General features: G+C 34.3%; 1 protein-coding gene across 5 annotated transcripts; it reads left to right on the top strand.

Annotated features, from left to right (window-relative positions):
- Positions 1-6,131: 6,131 nt before the first annotated feature.
- Positions 6,132-16,684, top strand: LOC105794818 (histone-lysine N-methyltransferase, H3 lysine-9 specific SUVH4). 5 transcript variants are annotated; one of them, XM_052628558.1, is made up of 17 exons: positions 6,132-6,327; positions 6,626-7,769; positions 7,851-7,973; positions 8,361-8,435; positions 9,191-9,286; positions 9,660-9,714; positions 9,813-9,922; positions 10,800-10,976; positions 12,102-12,200; positions 12,852-12,953; positions 13,391-13,440; positions 13,557-13,642; positions 14,309-14,468; positions 14,679-14,784; positions 14,876-15,058; positions 15,451-15,693; positions 16,019-16,343. In XM_052628558.1, the coding sequence occupies exons 2-17, from the start codon at positions 6,654-6,656 to the stop codon at positions 16,298-16,300; spliced, it is 3,063 nt and encodes a 1,020-aa protein (XP_052484518.1). In that variant the 5' UTR covers positions 6,132-6,327; positions 6,626-6,653; the 3' UTR covers positions 16,301-16,343. The 5 variants fall into 5 exon arrangements, with proteins under 5 accessions (XP_052484518.1, XP_012479619.2, XP_052484517.1 ...); XM_012624165.2 differs by having other exon boundaries at positions 6,626-7,973; positions 16,308-16,684; XM_052628557.1 differs by having other exon boundaries at positions 6,626-7,973.
- The last annotated feature ends 6,332 nt before the right edge of the window (positions 16,685-23,016 follow it).

The following is a 23,016-nucleotide window of genomic DNA, read 5'->3' as shown; positions in this document are numbered from 1 at the left end:
ATACTTACCTTTAGCTGAATGGTGGTATAATAGCAGTTTCCGTACAAACATAGGTATGACAACCTTACAGGCTCTTTATGGTTATAAACCCCATGATTTTGCATGGGAAGCAAGCATAAATGCTAGAGTAGTTATTGCTGAAGAGCTGCTTGAAAAAATAGAACAACTTGGCGAAATGTTGGTTGAGCAATTTTAGAGAACGCTGCAAAGGATGAAGTATTATGTAGATAGGAACATGTCTAAGAGAGAATTTCAAATTAGAGATGAGGTTTTTTTTGAAGATTCAACCTTACAAGAAAACTTTAATAGCTCAAGAAAGAATCTCAAATACTTTGGACCCTATACTATCATTCAAAAAATTGGACCTGTAGGCTGTGCCTTACAAATTAGATCTCCCAAATGATGCCAAAATTCATCCAGTGTTCCATATTAGTCTGCTAAAGAAGAAAATTGGCTCTAAGGCAGTAGCTTGATATAAATAGAATGGTTTGAATCTCGTTCGATTTGAGTTTATCCAAGGTTTATTTTATTTGAAATTTGGGTTTAGATTCGTTTTAAATTATTGTGATATGTCTTATTTTTAAATTTAAATTTTAGTTATTTTATGTTGAGATAAATCTCAAAAGTATATATAAATTTTGATTCAATGTACAATATCATACAAAATTTTGGTCTAGTGCAAATTATGTACATAAAACTTTAATTCTGATTCAATTTTCATGTAACACTTACAATGTTATCTAAGTAGCATTATTTTTCTTGAAGTCGTGAAAATTCAAATTACTTATTGATATTTTACTAAACTAAAAATGAATTAGTAAATTTTAATATTTCCACATAATTTAAATTATTCTTTTGGAAATAATTTAAATGATTTCTACGTAAATTTAAATTATCTTTCCACTGGTATACTGGAAAAGATATGTATTTTTCTAATCTATATGAAAATAATTTAAATTTATTAATTTATGTTTTAGTTTAAGAAAATGCTGCATTAACAATTTTCACATAACATGATGAAAAATAGTGTCACATAAATGACAATGTTATTATATTGTGAAAATTTAATTAAAATTAAATTTTATACATGTAATTACATCAAATTAAATTAAATATATAATATTATATATTAAATCGAATAATTTTAAAATATTTTTTCTTCTTACCATCCTAAACTTTGAAGCCCAATTCCTAAAAATCTACTCGACTTTGATTTGGGCTTACCCACGGTCCCTCGACATGCCTAGTGGGTAGTGGGTGGCACAAACTCTGGAGTAATATAATTTTGGACTTCTTTTTTCTCAATATTTCATGAATGATTTTATGCGTTTTTAATTAAATAAATATAATTAAACATATTAATTATTATGATAATTAAAGTATTTTAATAATAGAAAAAAATTATATCATAAATAAAGTCTGAATGATGATATTTTTTTACTAATTAAAGTGAAAATATTTATGTTTTTTTTTAAATTAATTTTTTTGGTACAATAAAAACTTAGGGCAATTTACCTAAAAAAGCCGTTTTTTTTTCAAAATTTACCGAAATGGGCCGATTTTTTGATTATTTACCGGAATGGTCCATTTTTCGGGAAATCGCGTCCACGTCGTCAGCGATGTCGTGGCACGTGTCAGACATCGCGCCCACGTCGCCAGCGACTGCCGACGTGGAAGGAAATCGCGTCCTTGACGTGGACGCGATGTCCCCCGTGCGTGAACAGTACCCCAACGGTCAAATTTTTGACCGTTGCCCCCCCAAAGGTCAAAAAAAAAAACTATAAAACCCCCACCCTTTTTTTTTCCACAAACAAATCCTATCTCAATTTCCTTCCAAAATCCTCTCAATTTCCTTCCAAAATTCTCTTAAACTCTCAATTTCCTTCCAAAATCCTCTCAATTTCATTCCAAAAATCTCTCAAATCCATATTAAATTTTAATTTCCCCTCAATTTCATTTTTTTAAATAATTTCAAATTTTTTTTATATTTTTTTAAATTAATTTTAAATTTTTTTTATATTTTCATCAATGGCCGGATCATTGATTCATCTTGATAGGAATCACATATCGGTGGAGCAAATGAAAATGGTAAGTATTAAATTTAAAATTTAAATATTATTTAAGATATTTTATTTATGTATTTTAGAAAATTATTAATTTATTATTTGTTATAAAAGTCTCAAGATCGGTATTGGAATGCACTATCCGAATATGCATGGTCCTCCATCACCGTTAGTAGAGAACTACTGCGGAAGCGGGTTTTTGCACGTGGCGATGGTAGGGCGGGATGCAAGTTGGAGCCGAACCGATCGGTCGTTGATCGAGAGGTGGAGACCCGAGACGCACACATTTCATCTTCCATGTGGTGAGTGCACTATCACTCTAGAAGATGTCCATCTGCAATTGGGATTGCCGGTGGACGGGCACCTAGTCACCGGGTCTGTCCAATCTAGCAATTGGGAGGCGGTGTGCTACGAACTTTTGGGCGCTGTTCCGGATAAAATGGATGGAGGTAAGGTGGAGATGGGCTGGTTACGTGCCACCTTCCCTGATCCGAATGCAAATTCAACCGAAATTGAAAGAATCAGATATGCTCGATCATACATTCTTCAAATAATTGGAGGTTATCTGATGCCCAACACGTCACGGAGCCGTGTACATCTAAGGTGGCTGCTAAAACTCGTTGATTTTAGAGGAGCCGGTGAATTTAGTTGGAGGCCTGCCGTCTTGGAAACATTATATCGGGAGATGTGCGGGGCGACGCGACTGAGGAGAGCAAACATTGGAGGTTGCCTGTCACTACTGCAATCATGGGCACGGTTTCGCTTTCCATTTCTATGTCCTCGAGTGAACCACCCACATACATTCCCACTCGTAACGAGGTAAATTTTATATTACATTTTGGAATTGTTATGTAGATTTTGTAAGAAAAGTATGCTAAAAATTTATTTAATTAGGTGGAACCATCCGGCAAGTTATCATGGATTATCATCTGAACTTGAAGATATACGGCTTTTATTGGAGCAACGGTTGGAAGTAGAAGTAAGTATTATTGCAAATAGATATTTCCATACATTCGCTAGTGGGATCGGTATATAGTATTTAGTATTTAGTATTATGTATATAACTGATATTTCTATCATGTTCATGTAGTTTCAATGGACACCATACGAGGATCCAGCAATCCGGGCAGTAATCCCGGAAGAGTTTTTACAAAATCCGAATGCTTGGCACGCGAAAGTGGTGTTGATCAACTATGCAATCGTGGAGCCCCACCAGACAGACAGAGTCCTACGACAGTTTGGATGTAGACAACCGATTCCTGCGGACCCTGAGGTGTTTAACGATCACCACAAAATCGATCTTCGGCTATTAGGTACGGATTGGCCTAGATACTGGTCAGAGTACACGAAAATGTGGGAAAATCGGCATGAATATCTACCTACTCGGGAAGAAATCATCGTTCCGGAGTTAGCGTGCGTTCCAGAATACATGCCATGGTTTAGGATCTATGGGAAGCCGTATTTACTTACGCCAGAGGAGAGGCAACGACAATTACGTCTCGGAAGGGGAAGGCGCGGGCCTCTAAATCCAAGACGAGAAGACTTCGAAGGCAACCCCTCAACGAGGCCCAGACAGTCACCCGACGCATCATCAGCGGGCATGCAATCACCGGCCCCAACGAGAGCACCGACGCAGTCACCTGACGCAGCAATTCAACAGATGATACCGACGCAATCGCCTTTCCCTATGATGCTAGGTGTGTTCCTAGCCCTTATATGTACCCTAACCCGTACATGTATCCTTTTCCGAATCCTATGGCAAGTTGGAGCCAAATGCCCGGATCAGCTCCATTTCCTGTTATGCCGAGCGGACCACCGATAACTAGGGCAGCGGCGCAGGAGGGGTCGCAAGGGGGCCGTCGGGGAGCTCTCATTTTTACCAATCGCCAGCAACGGATGGCTTTCAAACACCGTCGCCGTTCATTATGCAAACACCTCCACATACACTATTCTTTGTAGGTGGATCATCGTCCCAAGTCCGACAACCAGACGCCGAACCGGAAGAACAACAATCACCACCGGAGGAAGAACAACCGCCGCCAGAAGCTAGAGGAAGGAAGAATCCGGTACAGAATCATTTAATCGCCATGTGGAACCGAATCCCGGGTCATAGACATTGATTACCGTATTAAAATTTATTATTTGATGTAATGAAATAGAAGTTTATTTGATGTAATACGATAGAAATTTTCCGAGTTATTTTGATATTATTTGATATAATAAAATAGAAGTTCTATTTGATGTAATAAAAATCGTAATTTATTTCATACCCTAACCTAACCTAATTTAATTAAAAACCCTAACCCTAACCTAATTTAATTAAAACCCTAACCTTAACCTAATTTAATTAAAACCTTAACTCTAACCTAATTTAATTAAAAACCCTAACCCTAACCTAATTTAATTAAAACCCTAACCCTAACCTAATTTAAGTAAAACCCTAACCTAACCTAATTTAATTAAAACCCTAACCTTAACCTAATTTAATTAAAAACCCTAACCCTAACCTAATTTAATTAAAAACCCTAACCTTAACCTAATTTAATTAAAAACCCTAACCCTAACCTAATTTAATTAAAACCCTAACCTTAACCTAATTTAATTAAAAACACTAACCTTAACCTAATTTAATTAAAACCCTAACCCTACCCTAATTTAATTAAAACCCTAACCTTAACCTAATTTATTTAAAACCCTAACCCTAATCTAATTTATTTAAAACCCTAACCCTAACATAATTTAATTAAAAACCCTAACCTAATTTAATTAAAAACCCTAACCTAATTTATTTAAAAACACTAACATAATTTATTTAAAACCCTAACCTTAACCTAATTTAATTAAAACCCTAACCCTACCCTAATTTAATTAAAAACCCTAACCTTAACCTAATTTAATTAAAAACCCTAACCTTAACCTAATTTAATTAAAAACCCTAACCCTACCCTAATTTAATTAAAAACCCTAACATTAACCTAATTTATTTAAAAACCCTAACCCTAACCTAATTTATTTAAAAACCCTAACCCTAACATATGTCACCGGATCAACACAAGAGCAAAATCGATACGTGATTGACAGAACTTTCATTGGCGTCGTTCCGAAGATTTTACGCCTAATTCTTTTAAGAAGTTCTGTCAAATCTATGTTCTGGTTAAATGACAGTCGCACCGTATTCTCCGACAAAAAAACAACACAATTCTCGGTGTGGCAAGCCTCACCATCGTAGTAAATAACAGCACTAATACGTTCACTCATTTTGAAACTCTTACTTTCTTAGCCTCTCTAAAATGTTTCTGCTATGACTTATGTATTCTAAGAACATTTTCTGCCTAATTTATAGCCTCAGCCCAAACTTGCTACTGTAGCAAAATCGCGTCCACGAGGGCACGATTTTATACTATTTGCTCAGAAACATAAAAAAAAATTATTTCTTATATGACCAACTGTAGCGAAATCGCGTCCACGAGGGCACGATTTCACAATTTCTTCTCAATTAGCATCCTCGAGGGCGCGATTTTATACTATTTGACCAAAAATGTCAACTCGAAATAATTTATTCCGGGACCCCTAAACCCTAAAAAGCCTGCACTCTAAACCTTAAAAGCCAGAAAAACTAAACGTGAAATCAACGTTAAAATCGCGTCCCTGAGAACGCGCTATGTGGCAGGACATCGCGTCCTTGAGGGCGCGATTTCCTTCCACGTCAGCAGGTCGCGTTGACGTGGACGCGATTTCTCAGAAAATGGACCATTCTTGTAAGTAATCAAAAAATCGGCCCATTTCGGTAAATTGAAAAAAAAACGGCTTTTTTAGGTAAATTGCCCAAAAACTTACAAGTTAAGAGATATTATAACACTTGATTTTTTTTCTGAAGCATGTGTGTGTTTTTTTAAAAAAAAAATATTAATATTTTTATTAACATTTTAAATGTAGATTACTTAACCTATTTTTCTAGTATTCACTAGAATATTATATATATTAAAAAGAATAAAATATTATATACTTGTATTTTATAATATGTTTATATATATATATATGATATTGGCAAAAAAGTTGAATGAGAGAGCAGAATCTAGAATGTGAGAATCATGCTTTGAGACTTTTATTCAAATCCGTCAAAATCTCAGCTTTCCCGCTGCTCTCAATCTCTAAATCGGAAAATCCATTCAAGAAGAATAGTTTTACGAACCCTAGACTCGATTCTGAAAGACGGCAACTTTCCAGTTCAGTCTCCTCCAACATTCCAGCTCTCCCTTCACTGGTAGGCTTCTCCACTCTCTTTTCCCTCCTTTTTCTTCGATCTTCTTTTCTTTTGTTTTTTTCTATACTTGCAAATCAATTTTCCATCTAGAATGAGTCTAATAAAACAATGCTGGTTCTTTGTGTTCTCAAAGATTTACTACGCACCATGAAATCGATTCTGCTAATTCACTCCATTCTTTTTTTTTTCTATGAAAATTTAGAGAGCTAGTGTGATCCGCAGACATGTTTTTAGTAGAAAATTTCTTTTGTATTTCCGCTTACTCCGACATTCTAATATTCCTAATCTCTGCATGCAGATCTTGTAGCGTGGTTTCAATTTTTTAAATGGAAATACAGCGAAGAGTTAGTCCAAGGTTTCAAAATCTACCAAACGGTAGTAACTCGAACATTGAGAAGATATGGAATGCAACTAAATCAAGAAAAACATTAAATACTAGAGGTAGCCCAAGGTTTCAAAATCTACTAAATGTTGGGAACTCAAACATTGAGAAGATAAGGAATGCGACTGACTCAGGAAAGAAATCAAATACTAGAGCTAGCCCTAACTCAAATATTGTGATGATACGGAATGAAACTGACTCGGCAAAGATATCAAATACTAGAGTTAGCCCGAGGTTCCAAAATCTACCAAAATTTGTGAAGATGCGGGATGCAACTGACACAAGAAAGAAATCAAATACTAGAGTTAGCCCAAGGTTTCAAAATCTACCTAATGGTGGTAACTCCAACAATGAGAAGAAAAGGGATGCAACTCTCTCAACAAAGACATCAAATACTAGAGCTAGCCCAAGGTTCCAAAATCTACCAAATATTGAGAAGATATGGGATGCAATCGACTCAAGAACAACATCAAATACTAGAGTTAGCCCAAGGTTTCAAAATCTACCTAATGGTGGTAACTCCAACAATGAGAAGAAAAGGGATGCAACTCCCTCAACAAAGACATCAAATACTAGAGTTAGCCCAAGGTTCCAAAATCTACCAAAATTTGAGAAGATATGGGATGCAACCGACCCAAGAAAGACATCAAATACTAGAGTTAGCCCAAGGTTCCAAAATCTACCTAATGGTGATAACTCCAACACTGAGAAATTAAGGGATGCAACTCTCTCAATAAAGACATCAAATACTAGAGTTAGCCCAAGGTTCCAAAATGTACCAAATGTTGATAACTCAAACATTGAGAAGACATGGGATCCAACTGACTCAAGAAAGACGTTAAATACTAGAGTTAGCCCAAGGTTTCAAACTCTACCAAATGGTGATAACTCAAACATTGAGAAGATACAGAATGTACCCGATTCAAGAAAGACACCAAATACTAGAGTTAGCCCCAGACTCCAAAGTATTCCTTTGGAGAAGAGACCCTTTTATGGTAGTAGCCAGAAGAGGAAAACGATGAATGATTCTCAAGATGAGATCATGGTCAAAAAACACAAAGTTGGTAATACAAAGCTGGAGTGTTTATCTAATGGTTATGTTACAGTTGAAAATGGTGAAAAAGATGTTGCTGATTTACAGGAAACTGGTTCAAAAGGGGGCAACTATGGTGATGATTTGACCTCTATTCATGGAATAAGTACGACTATGGCAGTGAAAGATAAACTCAGGCTGTTCAATAAGTATTTCCTCCACTTCTCTAAGGTGAATTGTTTATTTTGTCTGCAATGGTTTTATATAGAAGTAAGAATTGGTGCATGTTTATATATGTTTTGTTGAAGGGAAAATGTAAAAAGAAAATGTTTTATGGATTTTTTAAAAACCAAATGCAGTACTTATTGCAATTTCTGTTTAATGTTGTGTTCTGCAAAAGGAGAAAACAGAAAGAAGTTGAAGATTTTATTAAATGTGATTATAGAGTACTTTGGATAACTTGGAACAAGCTTTTTGTTATGAATTCTTTTTATATTGTGTTATAGGATGCAAGTAAGGTTTAACTTTGATCTGTTTGTGTTCCCAAATTATGCTCTCATATTTGTATTATGTATGAACTAATAACAAGGTACCTTATTTCTATGTTTCTGTGCATAGGCAGAAGACGCAAGATGCTATAGAGTGAATGGTAGTGCTAGTGATCATGAAATTGCGAATGGTAAAATTAAGGATGTAAGCTTCTAAACTGTAAATTTTATTGCATTTAATGTTTTTTAAAATTTCTTGGAGTGCTTATGTTAAAATCTTTTGTTAATTCCTTGTGCACTAAGCTAGTTTTTTTCTGCGACACTTTGATATGTTTTGATTAAATATAAAAATGAAGTGGCTTTGATTGCAGTTGTTTTTGGTAGTGATTTCAATATATCCTAAATTGAAGTGATGCATTCATCAATTCTTTTAATTAGGTTAGTTAGGTAAGGAAGAAAAAACAGACTCTTTAAAGCTGTATTCTTCTATGTTAAGGACCTTTGTCATGACTTACCAAATTAAAATTTTCTAAGCTAAAAGTGATTCCTGGAACCTTTATGAGCTGAAATTCAGTAAGCAATTCAGGAAAAAACTAGTGATAAGCGATAGGAATTGGTCCAATATAACATTATTGGACATCAAAGCAAAATAGATATTAAATTATGACAGTCTATGTCTTGATATATGGCATTAAATATCCTCTGGTTGAATAAACCTGGGTACGTTACCTCCTAGTTACCCAGTTTGTTTCTTTTTGCTGATTAAATTCCACAATGATGTTACTCCAATAAAAAAGGCACTGCTCTATGGTTTAGAGGCAATTTGTATCCTGATTTTTGTTTAATTCTAGTTTTATTTTATTTTTCATTTTCTATATTATCAACTTGATTCTAGTAGTGGTATATTCTCTTCTCTTCCAGTCTCATTTTACATGAAAAGAAAATGCTTTATTATTACAGAAAGAAGAAGGATGTGAAGGCCATGTTAAGCAGGCTAAGCGATCTAAGCACAAAGGCTGTGTGACTAAGCGCCCTGATCTGAAGGCGATTTCTGAGGCAAGTTTATGGTTAATGCTCTGCACATGTACTTTCAATATTTATGCTGTATGAAGCTTTTGAATTGGATTTTCATATTCAACCCACTGCCTACAGTCAGCTGTCATTCTAGGGTTTCTTCTGGTTTTGTTGCTTTAGTGTGATTTTGTTCCTGCTATCAGTCTGCAAGGATTGATGTGAATACATTCAATATGTAGAGAACTGGTGCTCGAATTAGATTGATATGTAAAGTTTGTTTATTATTCACACGCCACTAAAATGTGAATAAAGTTGTCTTTTCTGTGTATTTGCTACCACATCAACAGTAAAATAATCTGTATATTGCTTGATGAAGTCCGTATGACATATTTTATCTTTTTAAAATTCATGACAGATGTTGAACAAAAATGAAGTTCTGTGTCATGAGAGATACTTTGGTGATCTACCTGGTTGGTGAATCTAGTTCTCCCTAATATATATTTATATTGAAATATCAATTAGTTCCGAATGGAGTTGTTTTAAAATAATTTCTTTCGCTTCTTTATAGGTATTGAAGTTGGGCATCGCTTTTATTCTCGAGCTGAAATGGTTGCTGTAGGACTTCATAAACTCTTACTGAAGAGAATTGATTACATTGGAAAACCTTATGTGAAATCGGTAGGTTATTGTACCTTCTGCTTGTGCTTACATCAAATATCAGAAGGATTCCATGTTTTTCTTTTCTTATTTTCCATTGGAGCAGCAGAGTAGCAGGCATGAAATGGTAGTTTTATCAACGCAAACTGTTAACCTTATTGATAAACTAGAAATCACATTTTATCAACTATTTGTCATAAAAGTGTTTTATCACATGGTAGAGCAATGTTAGTATTCAACTTAGATTGACTTGTTCAGAATTCTGCACTCTTTGTCATAACAAGAGATAACTGCACATGAACACGCTTAGTAATGGTGCTGCCTAGGAGTAATGACCATTCTACTCTATTTGTCATTTTCTTTTTCACTTTATTTGTTCAAGTTAGGATTATAAGACTTAAGTAGGTATGATTTAATTTCATCTGCTTGAGTTGATGACAAAAGAGCTATTACTATTTTGTTATTTTATTGTTTCATTCTTGTTTATTAATTATTAGACATATGGATGGATGGCCAGAATTATAAGCTATCTTTAGAATTTTAACTTAGGGCTAGGATTAAAGCTTTACTTGTAACCTTAGTACTGTAAAATAGATTCACAGCCACATTGTTCTTTTAATGAATAGACTTAAAAACTAGAGGTTCATCTAACCCTATGTTTTTCAAGTATTCCAAATTCTATCTCACTCATTTTCAGCCTTTGTTTTATCGTATTGCTGCTGTTTTCTCCCTAAACCACATTAGTTGGTTAATTAATTTTGAAGATTTTCCTTTGTATATAAGACTGATTAATTCAAGAGTCCCCTATAAGTTCCTATATAATTTCCCTATGCAAATAATTTGAATTATAAGCTTCTCTAGTCCTACTTTGCTTTAGTAATCTCTTGGTGCATTTCAGGAGTACAATGGCTATACCTTTCCTCTTGCTGCTGCAATTGTGATGTCTGGCCAATATGAAGATGATTTTGGTAATAGGGAAGAAATTGTTTATACTGGTGAAGGTGAAAAGGATATACCTGGTAAAAAACGGCAATTCAGAGATCAAGTTATGCGTTGTGGTAATTTGGCTCTTAAAGTATGTGACTTGCTTTCTTTATTTCCTTATTTACACTATTGTGTTTGCACTCTTTCCATGCTTAATTGCTATAACATAAATGTTCATGGTTTTCTTTGTTTTTTTTGAAATGCTGTTCAGCTATTAATTAGTAATGGCTACAAGTTTCAAATTTATCTTTAATCAAAATTTAAACTATTTGCAGTTATTTTAATCAGTGGGTTTACTTTCATAATAATTATGAGATGACATGTATTGCTCAATATCCACATGTAAACTTGCTTAGATATGGTAAGAAAAACAATGCTCTCACTTGTTATTTGAACCTTGACTTACAAAAATTCCAAACTTTATTTTTAGGTGAAAGTTTTAGAAACATCTGATTTTGGCGATTAGAGAATTCTTTTAAACTTTTTATTGCAATTTAACCATACCTTAGTGACATGATAGGTTATAGTATGCTACCTTATGTTTAGTATCAAAGCTATTTGTTCTTTCACTTATAAACTGGTCATTAGGTGCAAGCATTATAAATAAATCATGTAATTGAATTATATTTCTCAAAATATATAGCTGACATTTGCTGTGAACACGGTTATGGTGGTAGGGCTAATTGTGTGTTGGACTGTTGTGATTCTTTTTAGTTTGTTAGTGTCATCTCCAGCCTGTTAAAAAAAAATCAAATAGGTGGTTTTTTTCCAGTAGAAATCCCTTCTTTTTAACTTCCATAAAATCTCTTAATATGACAATAGAAGTATAAAACTATGTCTAATGATTCTGAAGTGGTTTTAATAGCTTAGGATAGATTTAGATTTGATCGAATATTGCTCTTGTAAAATAAATGATTCACCAGCTGAGCCATTATTAAAAGGTCTAAACCATCCTATTGATGTTTATCCATCTAAACTGAAATAGGCTTTCAGCAAGTATTGATAGCCTCTTATGAAGCTACACAATTAGAATAAAGTTAACCATTATATGTATGTGTATTTTTCTTCTCTTGTCAACCAAAGTGCTTTCTGAGCTCAGCTTACTGATATAGCTGCACTTTTTGCCTTGTTTTTTGTTATCTACATGTTATGATGTTTGATTTAACTTGCAATTTAAATTGTTTCTTTACTCATTTTTCTTGTAATCTATTTGCAGAACAACAAGAAGCAGTCTGTGCCAGTTAGAGTTATTCGTGGACGTAAATGTGATGATAGTTACAGCAAAAAAGTATACATATATGATGGCTTATACAAGGTTAAAGTCTTGAAATAAAATTCTTAATACAATTGATCTCTAAAACTAAATTTGTGCTGCATTTGAAAATTTACTTGATGTGTTTGTGTAGACTTGGGAGTATTTTGTTGCTTGTATGAAGTGTCATTGTTTGATAACGTCACTGTTTTCAACAATTTTCTGTGCATGCTAATAGTTGCTCCTATCTTCTTTCACCCCCTATAAACAATAGAACAATTTTTTAGGTTAGTGCATTAGTTATCATCTACAAACAAAAATTCCATTTTTCTCATATTGTGGCAATAGAAAAAATAAATATATGGTTTTGCCCCACTCAGAAATATATATATTTTATCAAATTAGGATGATAATTTGGAAGTGAGACTGCCTTCTTACCATTCTGTTTTCCCCTCACTTTTTATCTATTTCTTGATTGGTGTGTTCTAGTACACTTACTATTGTGGAGTATTATAGATGTTTTATTATTTGAGAATCTAGGAATATAATGGATGAATCTTGGGATGGTATGCAGTAGTACCAATTCAAACTAGTAATTCTTGTTCATTATTTATACATTCTTTTACATTATTAATTAATATCAAGATATTCTATCGTTAGTATTGAACTAATTATCATTTGCTTATGCTCAGTTTGTATTTTTCCTTTTAATAGGTTACTGGCTATTGGGATGAGAAAGGTGTTTCTGGCTTTAAAGTTTTTAAGTACAGGTTGAAACGACTACGAGGACAAGATAATTTGACAAGCCAGAATCAGGTAATTTATTTGTTTATTTTTTACTTTTGGCTCACTGTCCATTGGATTTATACAGGCTATTTTATCTATGGTCACAAGGAATATGGAACACACATGCACATATGTGCACATAGACACACAGACACACACAAACTCCGTCCTGAGTTATTAATGATGAGACACTTCCTGCATTTTATTTTCTCTTTTTGCCTTTTATCATGGTATATCTTGAGCCACTGGTGGTTGAGGAATAATGCTTCCCATACTGTGGTAAAAAGTCATTAAGTGGCTTATATTTTTCATGCATTTTCTTGGAAGCATCTCCTAGGCTTCATCTGTCTTGGCTTTCAATGTTTGGCTAAGCTTGCTTTGTGCATGTAACGTTGACATGGGTTTTGCACTAGGCTGTAGCTTGCTTATATTACTATTCTCAGTTTTAGTTTGACTTCTTATTTTAGGTTCACTTTGTACGAGGAAAAGTTTCTAGAGTTCAACAAGAATTGCTTGGGTATGAATGCCACATATATATGCTTCTAGATAGATTTCTGAGATGTCAAATTCAAACACTACAATTTTATGTGCCTTAGTCACACTATTTGACTTCATGTTTTCTTTTTTCCCAAGGCTTGTGTGCAAGGACCTATCAAATGGTCAAGAAGATAAATGCATCCCTGTTTTTAATTTTTATAATCCTTCTTTGGCTCCAACAGGCAAGTTAAATTGAAATATTGAGTAAGGTTGGGTATATGCTTGCTAATGGGGCTAGATGCCCTTGCTTGCTGGCAAACTATTTCCTGTATGTGGTTAAAAGGCTGTGTTTATCTCTGGATTGTCGGCTAAGCTAATAATATATGCATAGAACTTGGAAGTAAATTTGTTGAGAGAAAACCATCCACAGATATCCTCGTAAATTGACTATTACATTAATCATTTTATATTATCAATTTATGTGGTAAAACTATAAGAGACAATTGATTTTTGTTTAGGTTATTGTATTTTTCTTTCTTGTTAGTTTTGCTTTATTCATTTCTCTAGGTAGCATTAAAAGGGCCAGTGAAATTTCATGCATTTAAATTAAAAGAATTTCTGAAGAATTATTCTTATAAATCCATTAACTAGTTTTAAGATATTTTAACGATATTGCTATTCTATACATTTCAACTATAGATGTCTTCCTTTTTTCTCAAATGTTTATGCAAGTGCAACCAATATATATCAAAGAATGTGATGTCTCATGTTAAAGGAAGTGATTTTACTTCTATAAATTTTATTTGATGCCTTAATATATCCCATATGTGATGTCTCCATTCCTTTGTCTGCTTATTCCTTCGTAATATTTTCAGACTCTTTTTTTGTGTAATGGTTTTTCTTTGTAGGCTTTAAATATATCAATTCCATTAAAGTTGCCAAAAATGTGAGCATCCCACCAGATGCTCCTGGGTGCAATTGTAGAGGAAAGTGCACAAATCCAAGGTCATGTTCTTGTGCTCAACTTAATGGTGGTGACTTTCCATATGTTTCTCGTGATGGAGGCAGGTGAGATTTGAATTATATGGCTTTGAAAAATTCAGGGTTTTGCTGAGTTAAAATAACTGACCACAATTCCCTAAACCATGTCAAGGTCTTGTGGTAATTCCCACAAGATCACGAGATCAAAACTCATTTGAAATGGACTGATCTTTTGTTATTCTTCAAGACCGTACTGTCTTTACTTAGTTCATTTTCTCTCCATTTAATAATTTGCAGATTGTTTGAAGCTAAAGATGTTGTATTTGAATGTGGTCCAAATTGTGGCTGTGGGCCTGAGTGTGTCAACCGTACATCTCAGCAGGGACTAAAATACCAGCTTGAGGTAGAACACCTATAACTGCGAAGCAGTGCATTTGGTTATGCAGTTGCATACTTGCATTGACACATTGAGTAAACATTTTTATTCCTTACAGGTCTATCGCACTAAAGAAAAAGGATGGGCAGTTAGATCTTTGGACTTTATTCCTTCTGGCGCTCCAGTTTGCGAGTATGTTGGAATCCTAAGGAAGAATGATGAATTAGAAGATATTTCAGAAAATGACTACATATTTGAGATTGATTGCTGGCACACTATGAAAGGGATTGGAGGAAGAGAGGTACGGTTCAAGAGAATAACTCAAGTAGTTTCATAAAGCTTGACATGCATGATCATTGATAATTGCATAACATGAGAAAGCATACACTTGCAGTATGATCATGATTTGATAGCTTATGTGCTGAGGTATGCATGCTAATTGATAATAGAAACAAAAATAGGCTAATAGTCTTTCAACTTATTGTGTATTATATATAGGCAACGGACTGTAAACTATAATTATTGAAATGCTACTTTTGTTAGCTTCACATGCCAAGCAGTCCATCCATACTAGGCCTTCATGCTGTGTTTTTTGTTCTTTTCACTGCATGCTTTTTGTTCCTTTATGTGTTTGCCTTACTGTACATGCATAGAATTAATTTTGTATATTCTCTAAAGCATTTCTCCTGATAGAGACGCCAAGGTGACGTATCTCTTCCTATGTCAAACCTTGTGGATGAAGTTGATGAGAGAACTCTAGAAAGTGAACCTGAGCCTGAGTTTTGCATAGATGCCAGCTCCTTTGGGAATGTTGCCAGATTTATTAATCACAGTTGTGATCCTAACCTCTTTGTTCAGTGCATTCTAAGCTCTCACCATGATGTTAGACTTGCCCGTATAGTCCTCTTTGCTGCAGATGATATTCCTCGAATGCAGGTTAGTCCCCATAATATTTCTTATTTTTTATTTTTCAGATTTATTTTGAAAGATGGTGCATTTTGTATTTGAAATTTCATGGTTTTATATGGATTTTTCAGAACCATACTTAATCGTGGAATTAAAGCCCAAATAATGATGTTGGGCAATATAACCAATATACTACAAAAGCTAAATAAATGAGCAATAGAACAAATAAAAGAGTAGGGATAGGAAAAATCAAAATACTCAAATTTCCTGCCCTTTCTACACCAAAATGAAGGGGATGTACATGTTGTCATGTGTATTCCACAGCTTGCCTGTATGATGCAGTTGAGTAACGCAGGTTATTCATCAACTCATTGATCCCTATATTTCAAATGGTATCAGAATCAAGGTGATAACATTTTCCTCAGAAACTAGTAGTCATTTCTTGTTCAGCTTTGAGTATGCGCTTCAGCTCCAGTATGGTGCTACTAATTACTATAATTTCTTTATAGTTTCAAGAAGATTATTTGAAGAGCCCCTAGCTTCAATTTCTTGTTTAATAATATATACACGCACACACATATTTAACATTGTCAAATTTCAACTGTATTTTAAGATGAAGAATAATCTGTTTATGTGACAAACAGGAACTTACATACGACTACAATTATGCAATTGATAGCGTTATTGGTCCTGATGGCAAAACAAAACAACTGCCTTGCTTCTGCGGTACATCTGAATGTAGGAAGCGATTATATTAGGTTTTAAGCAACTTAAAAGTTTTGGAATTCTGGTAAGCGGAGGCCCATTCCTATCTCCTCTCTCTCTTGTACTGGAGAAAAGTGTATTTGATTTAATGTTTATATAAAATATGGGGGTTTTCAAGAAAGTTGATTTACTTGTTGGACAGTTTTTAATCTCACCATTATGGATGGGCATATGTATAGATGAAACAAGAAATACTGTCATGTTTCTGCTCCTGGACTGATTTGAAACGATGTATTATAATTTTATGGTTTAATCTTGTTTTTTCTTTTAAATCTTATATATTTATATCGGCTAAATAAGGCCTATAGGCTGGGCCAATTTTAAAATTATTTAGGAAAATAGGACGATTTTAAGGGAAAGTTTGTCTAGCTAGATGCACTTTTATTTAAGTTACAATTTTTGACTTTTTTAATATAATTAATTTCTTCGGTTAGATGGTTAACTGTTAGTAGTTTTGTCCTTGAGTCCTAGATTTGATTCTTCTCCCACTCATGTTTATATTTTTTTGAACCTAATTACTCATTCAAATAACATAATTTATCAAATCAAAATTTATTATAATCTATATTTGACTCATAAATATTAAATAATATTTACGAATTCACTCATCGAATTTGTAGTCCTGAAACTACTATTTTTGACGTCAACAATTTGTTCCTTAAATGTCTTACAAAAATAAGAGAAAATATAAAAGAAAATTTGATGTTGGTGCTATTTGATCTGTCAATCCATTCAATTGACTCTCAACCAATCACGTTATAAAACTCATCTTGCACAACTTTCAAGTAAGCTAGGCATACTATACCTATGGCGATAACTCGTATATGGTGTGGCTTTAAAGACATTTTAGCCCTTTACAATATTAACCTATACTTAGTAGGAGTATCATGCTCAACTAAAACTCTGGGACATACTATTCGCTTGTCGTACTTTTTCTTCAATTGAAAAATACTACGAGAATAAATTGTGAGATACTTCTACAACGGATACTTTCCGTCAATCTTCAGTTCACCAAAAGCCTGAAAATTGGCGAACTAACTACTTTAGTGCGCCAAAACAGGTAACATTCACATCTATACGCCTTATTCTAAAATCTGTCAAATTTGGGATGTGACAAGGCGGATGTTCTTTATTAGGGCGGCGAACTCCACCCAATCTATCGAGCTACTAGGTCACTATGAGTCCTTCCTTTAGTCGGACTCACCACTTGACCGTATCCCCGGTACTTCGCCATACCAGCGAACTTATCCTACATTCATTCCACATCCTCTTTCTTAAGGTTTCTGTTGACCTTTATTTGACCTGGTCATTCATTGACTTCCCTTTATGAACCCATTTTTTATATTTTTTTATTATCCGTCCAAGGATTCTTAGGACATACCTTCTTTGGTGGACTTGTTCGTACCAGTCATTGGCAGACTCTTTCTATCCAAACCTTAGTCTTGAATGACTTGTTGACACTTCCATGTTAAGTTGACCTTTATCAGGCCTCGCTACTATGGCAAACACATTTTCATTTCATCCTTTACTTGGAAGCCCGTCTGTCTCGTACGTGGAGGTCGATCTATCTCACTGAACCAACAAGTTATTGCCCATATGACTACACGGTCCTGTCATCTCATCTGCTCATTTCCTCCCTTCGAAGCTATCATTTTGAGGTTTACTTGCAATAGACTTTCCTCAATGAAGAATAGTCTTAACAGACATACTATCTAAGACAGTATCCTTATCTCGGGAGTGAGACTCCTATCCCTTCCACGAGAGTTGCTTCTTGGGTACAACTTTATTGAGCTCTACTTGGCGGCTCTTCATTTTGGATTCTCACTTGCAATCCTTGGATATTTCCTTTCTTCATTTCCACGAACAGGTCAGCTCTCGCCTGTTTTATCTTTCTTTAATTCTCGTTGGGTCTTTGCCTATGCCTTATTGACTTTCATCACTTTTGGTAAATTCCTCAAGTTCTACTTACTTTACTTGCGCTTCCCTTTAACTCTTTTTTCACCTACATGGGTTCTCATACTTGGCGTACTGGTAACATGCCTTACCTTTAATGTCCCTACGGACTATTGGTACCCATGTCCCAGTGAACTTTGTTGGCTGTCATAGTCGAGATATGATCTTATGTTCTTTTCATCCCATTTCCCTTGTCCTAACGGACTTACCCTATGTTTACTATCCCAACAAACTTACCATTGTTTATTGTCTCGGCGGATTGTCTAATTTGTGTTTACTGTCCCAGCAGACTACTCTGTTCCGCGCTTACTGTCCCGACAGACTTAATTTGCGAATTGTCTTCTACTTATCCGCCATCCTGACATACTATCAGTTGATGCAATTGAGTCGTTCATCCATGGTCTTACTCATTATATATGGCTGCCACATCATTTTTCATCTATAATCTTACACCGATTACCTTATACCTTATTGCCATGGCGTATTTCATCCATGGTCTTATGCCATATACCTTTACCATACTGTAATAGTGTAACACCTCTAACCCACGTTCGTCGCCAGAATAGGGTTTCTGAGTATTACCAAAACTTATCGATCAAGCAGACATAAATTTCATACACTTCATATCATATAATATTCAGGTCAGAACCAATTAATTTCATACATTTGCCCCTTATTTGAGCCTTCGAGGCCCAAAATACGCATTAGAAGCAAATCGAGACTAATTCAGAAACTCAGAGAATTTTTTGAAAAATATTAAAGAATTTCAACGTTGCAGGGTTCACACGGCCGTGTGGCCAGGCTGAGAGACACAACCAAGAGACACGCTCGTGTCTTAGACCGTGTGGACATTCGAAATAGGGACACACGACCGTGTCCTAGCCCGTGCCTATACTCGTGTAACTCTCTGACTTGGGTCACACGGCCAAGCCACACGCCCGTGTGCCAGACCGTGTGTCCTTTCGAAATGGCCTCGCACGCCCGTGTGCTATACGTGTGTCTCACACGGCCGAGTCACACGCCCGTGTGGGCTCAAAATGTACCTTAAACAACAAGTTTACCATTCCCTACAAGCTTGGGCATTAAACAATTCAAAAAACACTCATTTAATCTATTCAAAACACGATCAAACACATCCAAAACATGTCAAAACAGTTATCCTAGGTGCCTAACTAATGTACCCTCATTGGTACCACAATTATATCATCAAATTGTATCATCAAAGCATCATTCAAATTCAATTTATAAACATACCAAATTCAATTCATTTTTCCTAGTGCATGAGCACTTAATCATCAATTTAACATGCCATAATATAACTTCAAGCACAAACACATATTCATATGTATATATCAAACCAATATTAAACTTATAACCTCATTTATAATCAAACCACAAAATAAATATTATTTAGACACCCTAGGTACATGCCGACACAAAAGAATAAACATCACCGCATTTGAGATCGGGATCGTTGTTGGATGCTGAATCGGCGATAAAAAAGATTAGTACCTAACCTGCGCATGGAAAACAAAACCGTACACTGAGTATAAACTCAGTGATATTGCTATAATCTGAATATTTAAAGACAAGAGATTACAAATATATAATTAAAATATATACACATATTAATATTTAAAAATCATCACAACTACCATATACCAACTCTTTGAATTCATATACGATAGCATATCATAATTCATTTGTTTCACAATATCCCAATTCTCATACTTGCTATATAAATAGCTTTTCACAATTAGATTCACATTTCATTCAACAATAGCATTATCCATTCCATATTCAATTCATGAGTATATAACTCATATATTCCATGTATTTACAACATATTTCACATTTTATTTTCAATTCACTATATCACTTCCATTTCTCATACCATTGCCATTTCAATAACAATTATAGAACTTTATTATTTATTTACCTCTATTAACACGACTCGGACTCGAACGGATACACGAATCCAACCAAACACACCAATTTGACACCCAGTGCCTCATCGGATAATTTGACGTAGTAAATTAACATCCAGTGTCTCATCGGTTAAACTGAAGTAAATTGGCACCCAATGCCTCATCAACTCGAAGTCCCTGAACTCATCCAATCCTATGGCATGCCATCTATATCTGACTCAGCCCGATACAGTTAATAGGGTTTAATTTTACTTTCCAAATGCAACCAAAATTCAATTATCATATTTGCACATATATATATTCATTTCAATTCAATAATCAATACATTCATAATATATATCAATTCAATCCATTCAATCAACTTTAATTCAATTCAATGTCAAAGTGCCAAATACTCACCTCAACATTAACCATATGCATAAAATCAGAAATACAACAATTAATAACTAGTTTCGGATTATAGAAATACAAAACATAAATTCCGAGCTATTTGATGTCGACTTTATCTTTCCCCTTTTTAGTCGAGGATTCTGGTACGACGTTAGCTACGGAATTAAAACAATTAAAATTCATCAATACAACACAATTCAATTTCATATTGAATATTTCAATTTTTACTCAATATTTGCCTAATTTTCAATTTAGTCCCTAAATCAAGACTAACATTATTTCTTCACATTTAATTCTATATTTTCATTCAATTTCCACTTTAAACTAAATTTAACTCACTATTTTCACTCAAAATTTACAATTTATTCTACAATTCAATCCTTTTCATTTCTAACTTAAAATCTATCAATTTAATCCCTAATTTTAAAATTATTCAAGATAGACAATACTTAAAAACTCAATAATTTCTAAAATTTCGACATGGGTCGGGTAGTATTTAACACCGGGATTCCAAAAACATAAAAATTACAAGAAAAAGTGACAAAATTGACTAACCAATTAAACTTGGAAACTTTAAAACCCTAAAGCCCTTCGTCTCCTTTCTCCATTTTCTTTCTTCTTCTTTTTTATTTCTTTTTCTTTTTGTTTCATTTTGGTTTTCTTTTTCTTTTATTTATTTGTTTTATTATTATAATAATATATATACTTAAATATTAAGTAACATATTATAATATATATTTTAACTTAAAATTTTATAATAATTTCACCCTTATGTCGCCTCATTTATAAACTATGGCAAAATTACTTCTTTAGTCCTTTTAATTTTTTTCTTTAATCTATAATTCAACTTTCACCCTTTATGCAATTTAGTCTTTATACCTAATTACTCTTAATTCATGCAAATTCACCTAACCAAAACCTAATTAACTACACGACTAACTTCGTAAATATTTTTAATAAATATTTAAAAATATTTACGAGTCTGATTTACGGTGACGGAGTTTTAGAAATGCACTTTCCGACACCCGTGACTATCGGGTCGTTACAAATAGCCTCTTTCATCTATGATCTTACGCCATATACCTTATACCAGACAGTCATAACTCGTTCGTCTATAGTTTTATGCCATATACCTTATACCAGACTGGCATAACCTCTTTCATCTATGGTCTTACGCCATATACCGCTGTCATGGTGTCCTTCTAAAGGACCAATCGATACTGCCGTTGTGGTAAATACCATTCCATAATTTTATTTCCTGAATCCTCCTCCCATTACCTCATTTACACCACCTAACATTGATGTTTGAACACCACAATGTTCCCTCTGCAAGGTTCGGAGCTTCACTCAATGCGGTAACTAATGGGTTTGCTCCCCATTTCCCTTATTAAACTTCATCTATCCCCTTAAGGTTTCCGACAGACATGCAACGCATGTTCATATCATCATATTTCATGCTTATGCAAGCATGTCATGCTTAAACGACATTAAACCTAATAGTAGGTTTGGAGTCTTAGGAACTCACCTAAATAATTATCTTTTCCTTAGTTTATTCCTTCTTTTGAGCACCAGAGCTTTCATTCTCCAAGTAGTAGCTTACAATAAAAAATCTACTGGTTAAACTTATGCTACACCTTAAAATGGTTCTGATATCCATAACTTTATTCTACGTGCACAGGACGGTTAAGAACCTTACTTGCTTGTTAGTTTCCCTACTTTTCCAGCTCTTTCCTTATGAAGTATGATCCATGAAGAACCTTTCATGGCTACTCCTTCTTCAAGCTATCAAATAAGATGATGAACAAGAGAAAATGAAACAAAGTTCGGGAAGAAAATCATCACTAGGAGCCATCTCCCAACTATATATAACTCTTATCGTGCTTTTTCCAACCTTAGAAGATCCGTCCATTACTAATTATTATGTCTTCTACTAAGGAACGAACAAATTCCATCCTAATCAAACTAGAATTAGATCTCAATCATGTCCAATTCAGTTTCCAGCTTTCTCGTTTCTTCCAATTTAGATTGTCAACTTACAATTTCTTTCAATTTAGTCCTCTAATTATTTAAAATTTTCAGGTTATTGGAAATTCAAGTGTTACAGGCAGTCCGCTAGGAAAAATGAAGGATTAGGATTTGAAACCTAAGAAGCCAATGTCAGTTAGCCAATGAACGAAATGGGATCTCCTATCCAAGTTGGCGAATGGGGGGAAGAAAAAAACTTAGATAAGGTGTGTTCAGGTCTGTATTCCTCGTGAACCTCTACCTCGGTGAGAATTTGTGTATGCTACAAATTAAGTAGTCAGTTAGCAGTGGG

Source organism: Gossypium raimondii, chromosome 3 (genome assembly GCF_025698545.1).
Source record: "Gossypium raimondii isolate GPD5lz chromosome 3, ASM2569854v1, whole genome shotgun sequence".
Taxonomy (NCBI): Eukaryota; Viridiplantae; Streptophyta; class Magnoliopsida; order Malvales; family Malvaceae; genus Gossypium; species Gossypium raimondii.
The sequence above is the reverse complement of the archived record's forward strand: the minus strand, read 5'-3'. Positions and strand labels throughout refer to the sequence as shown.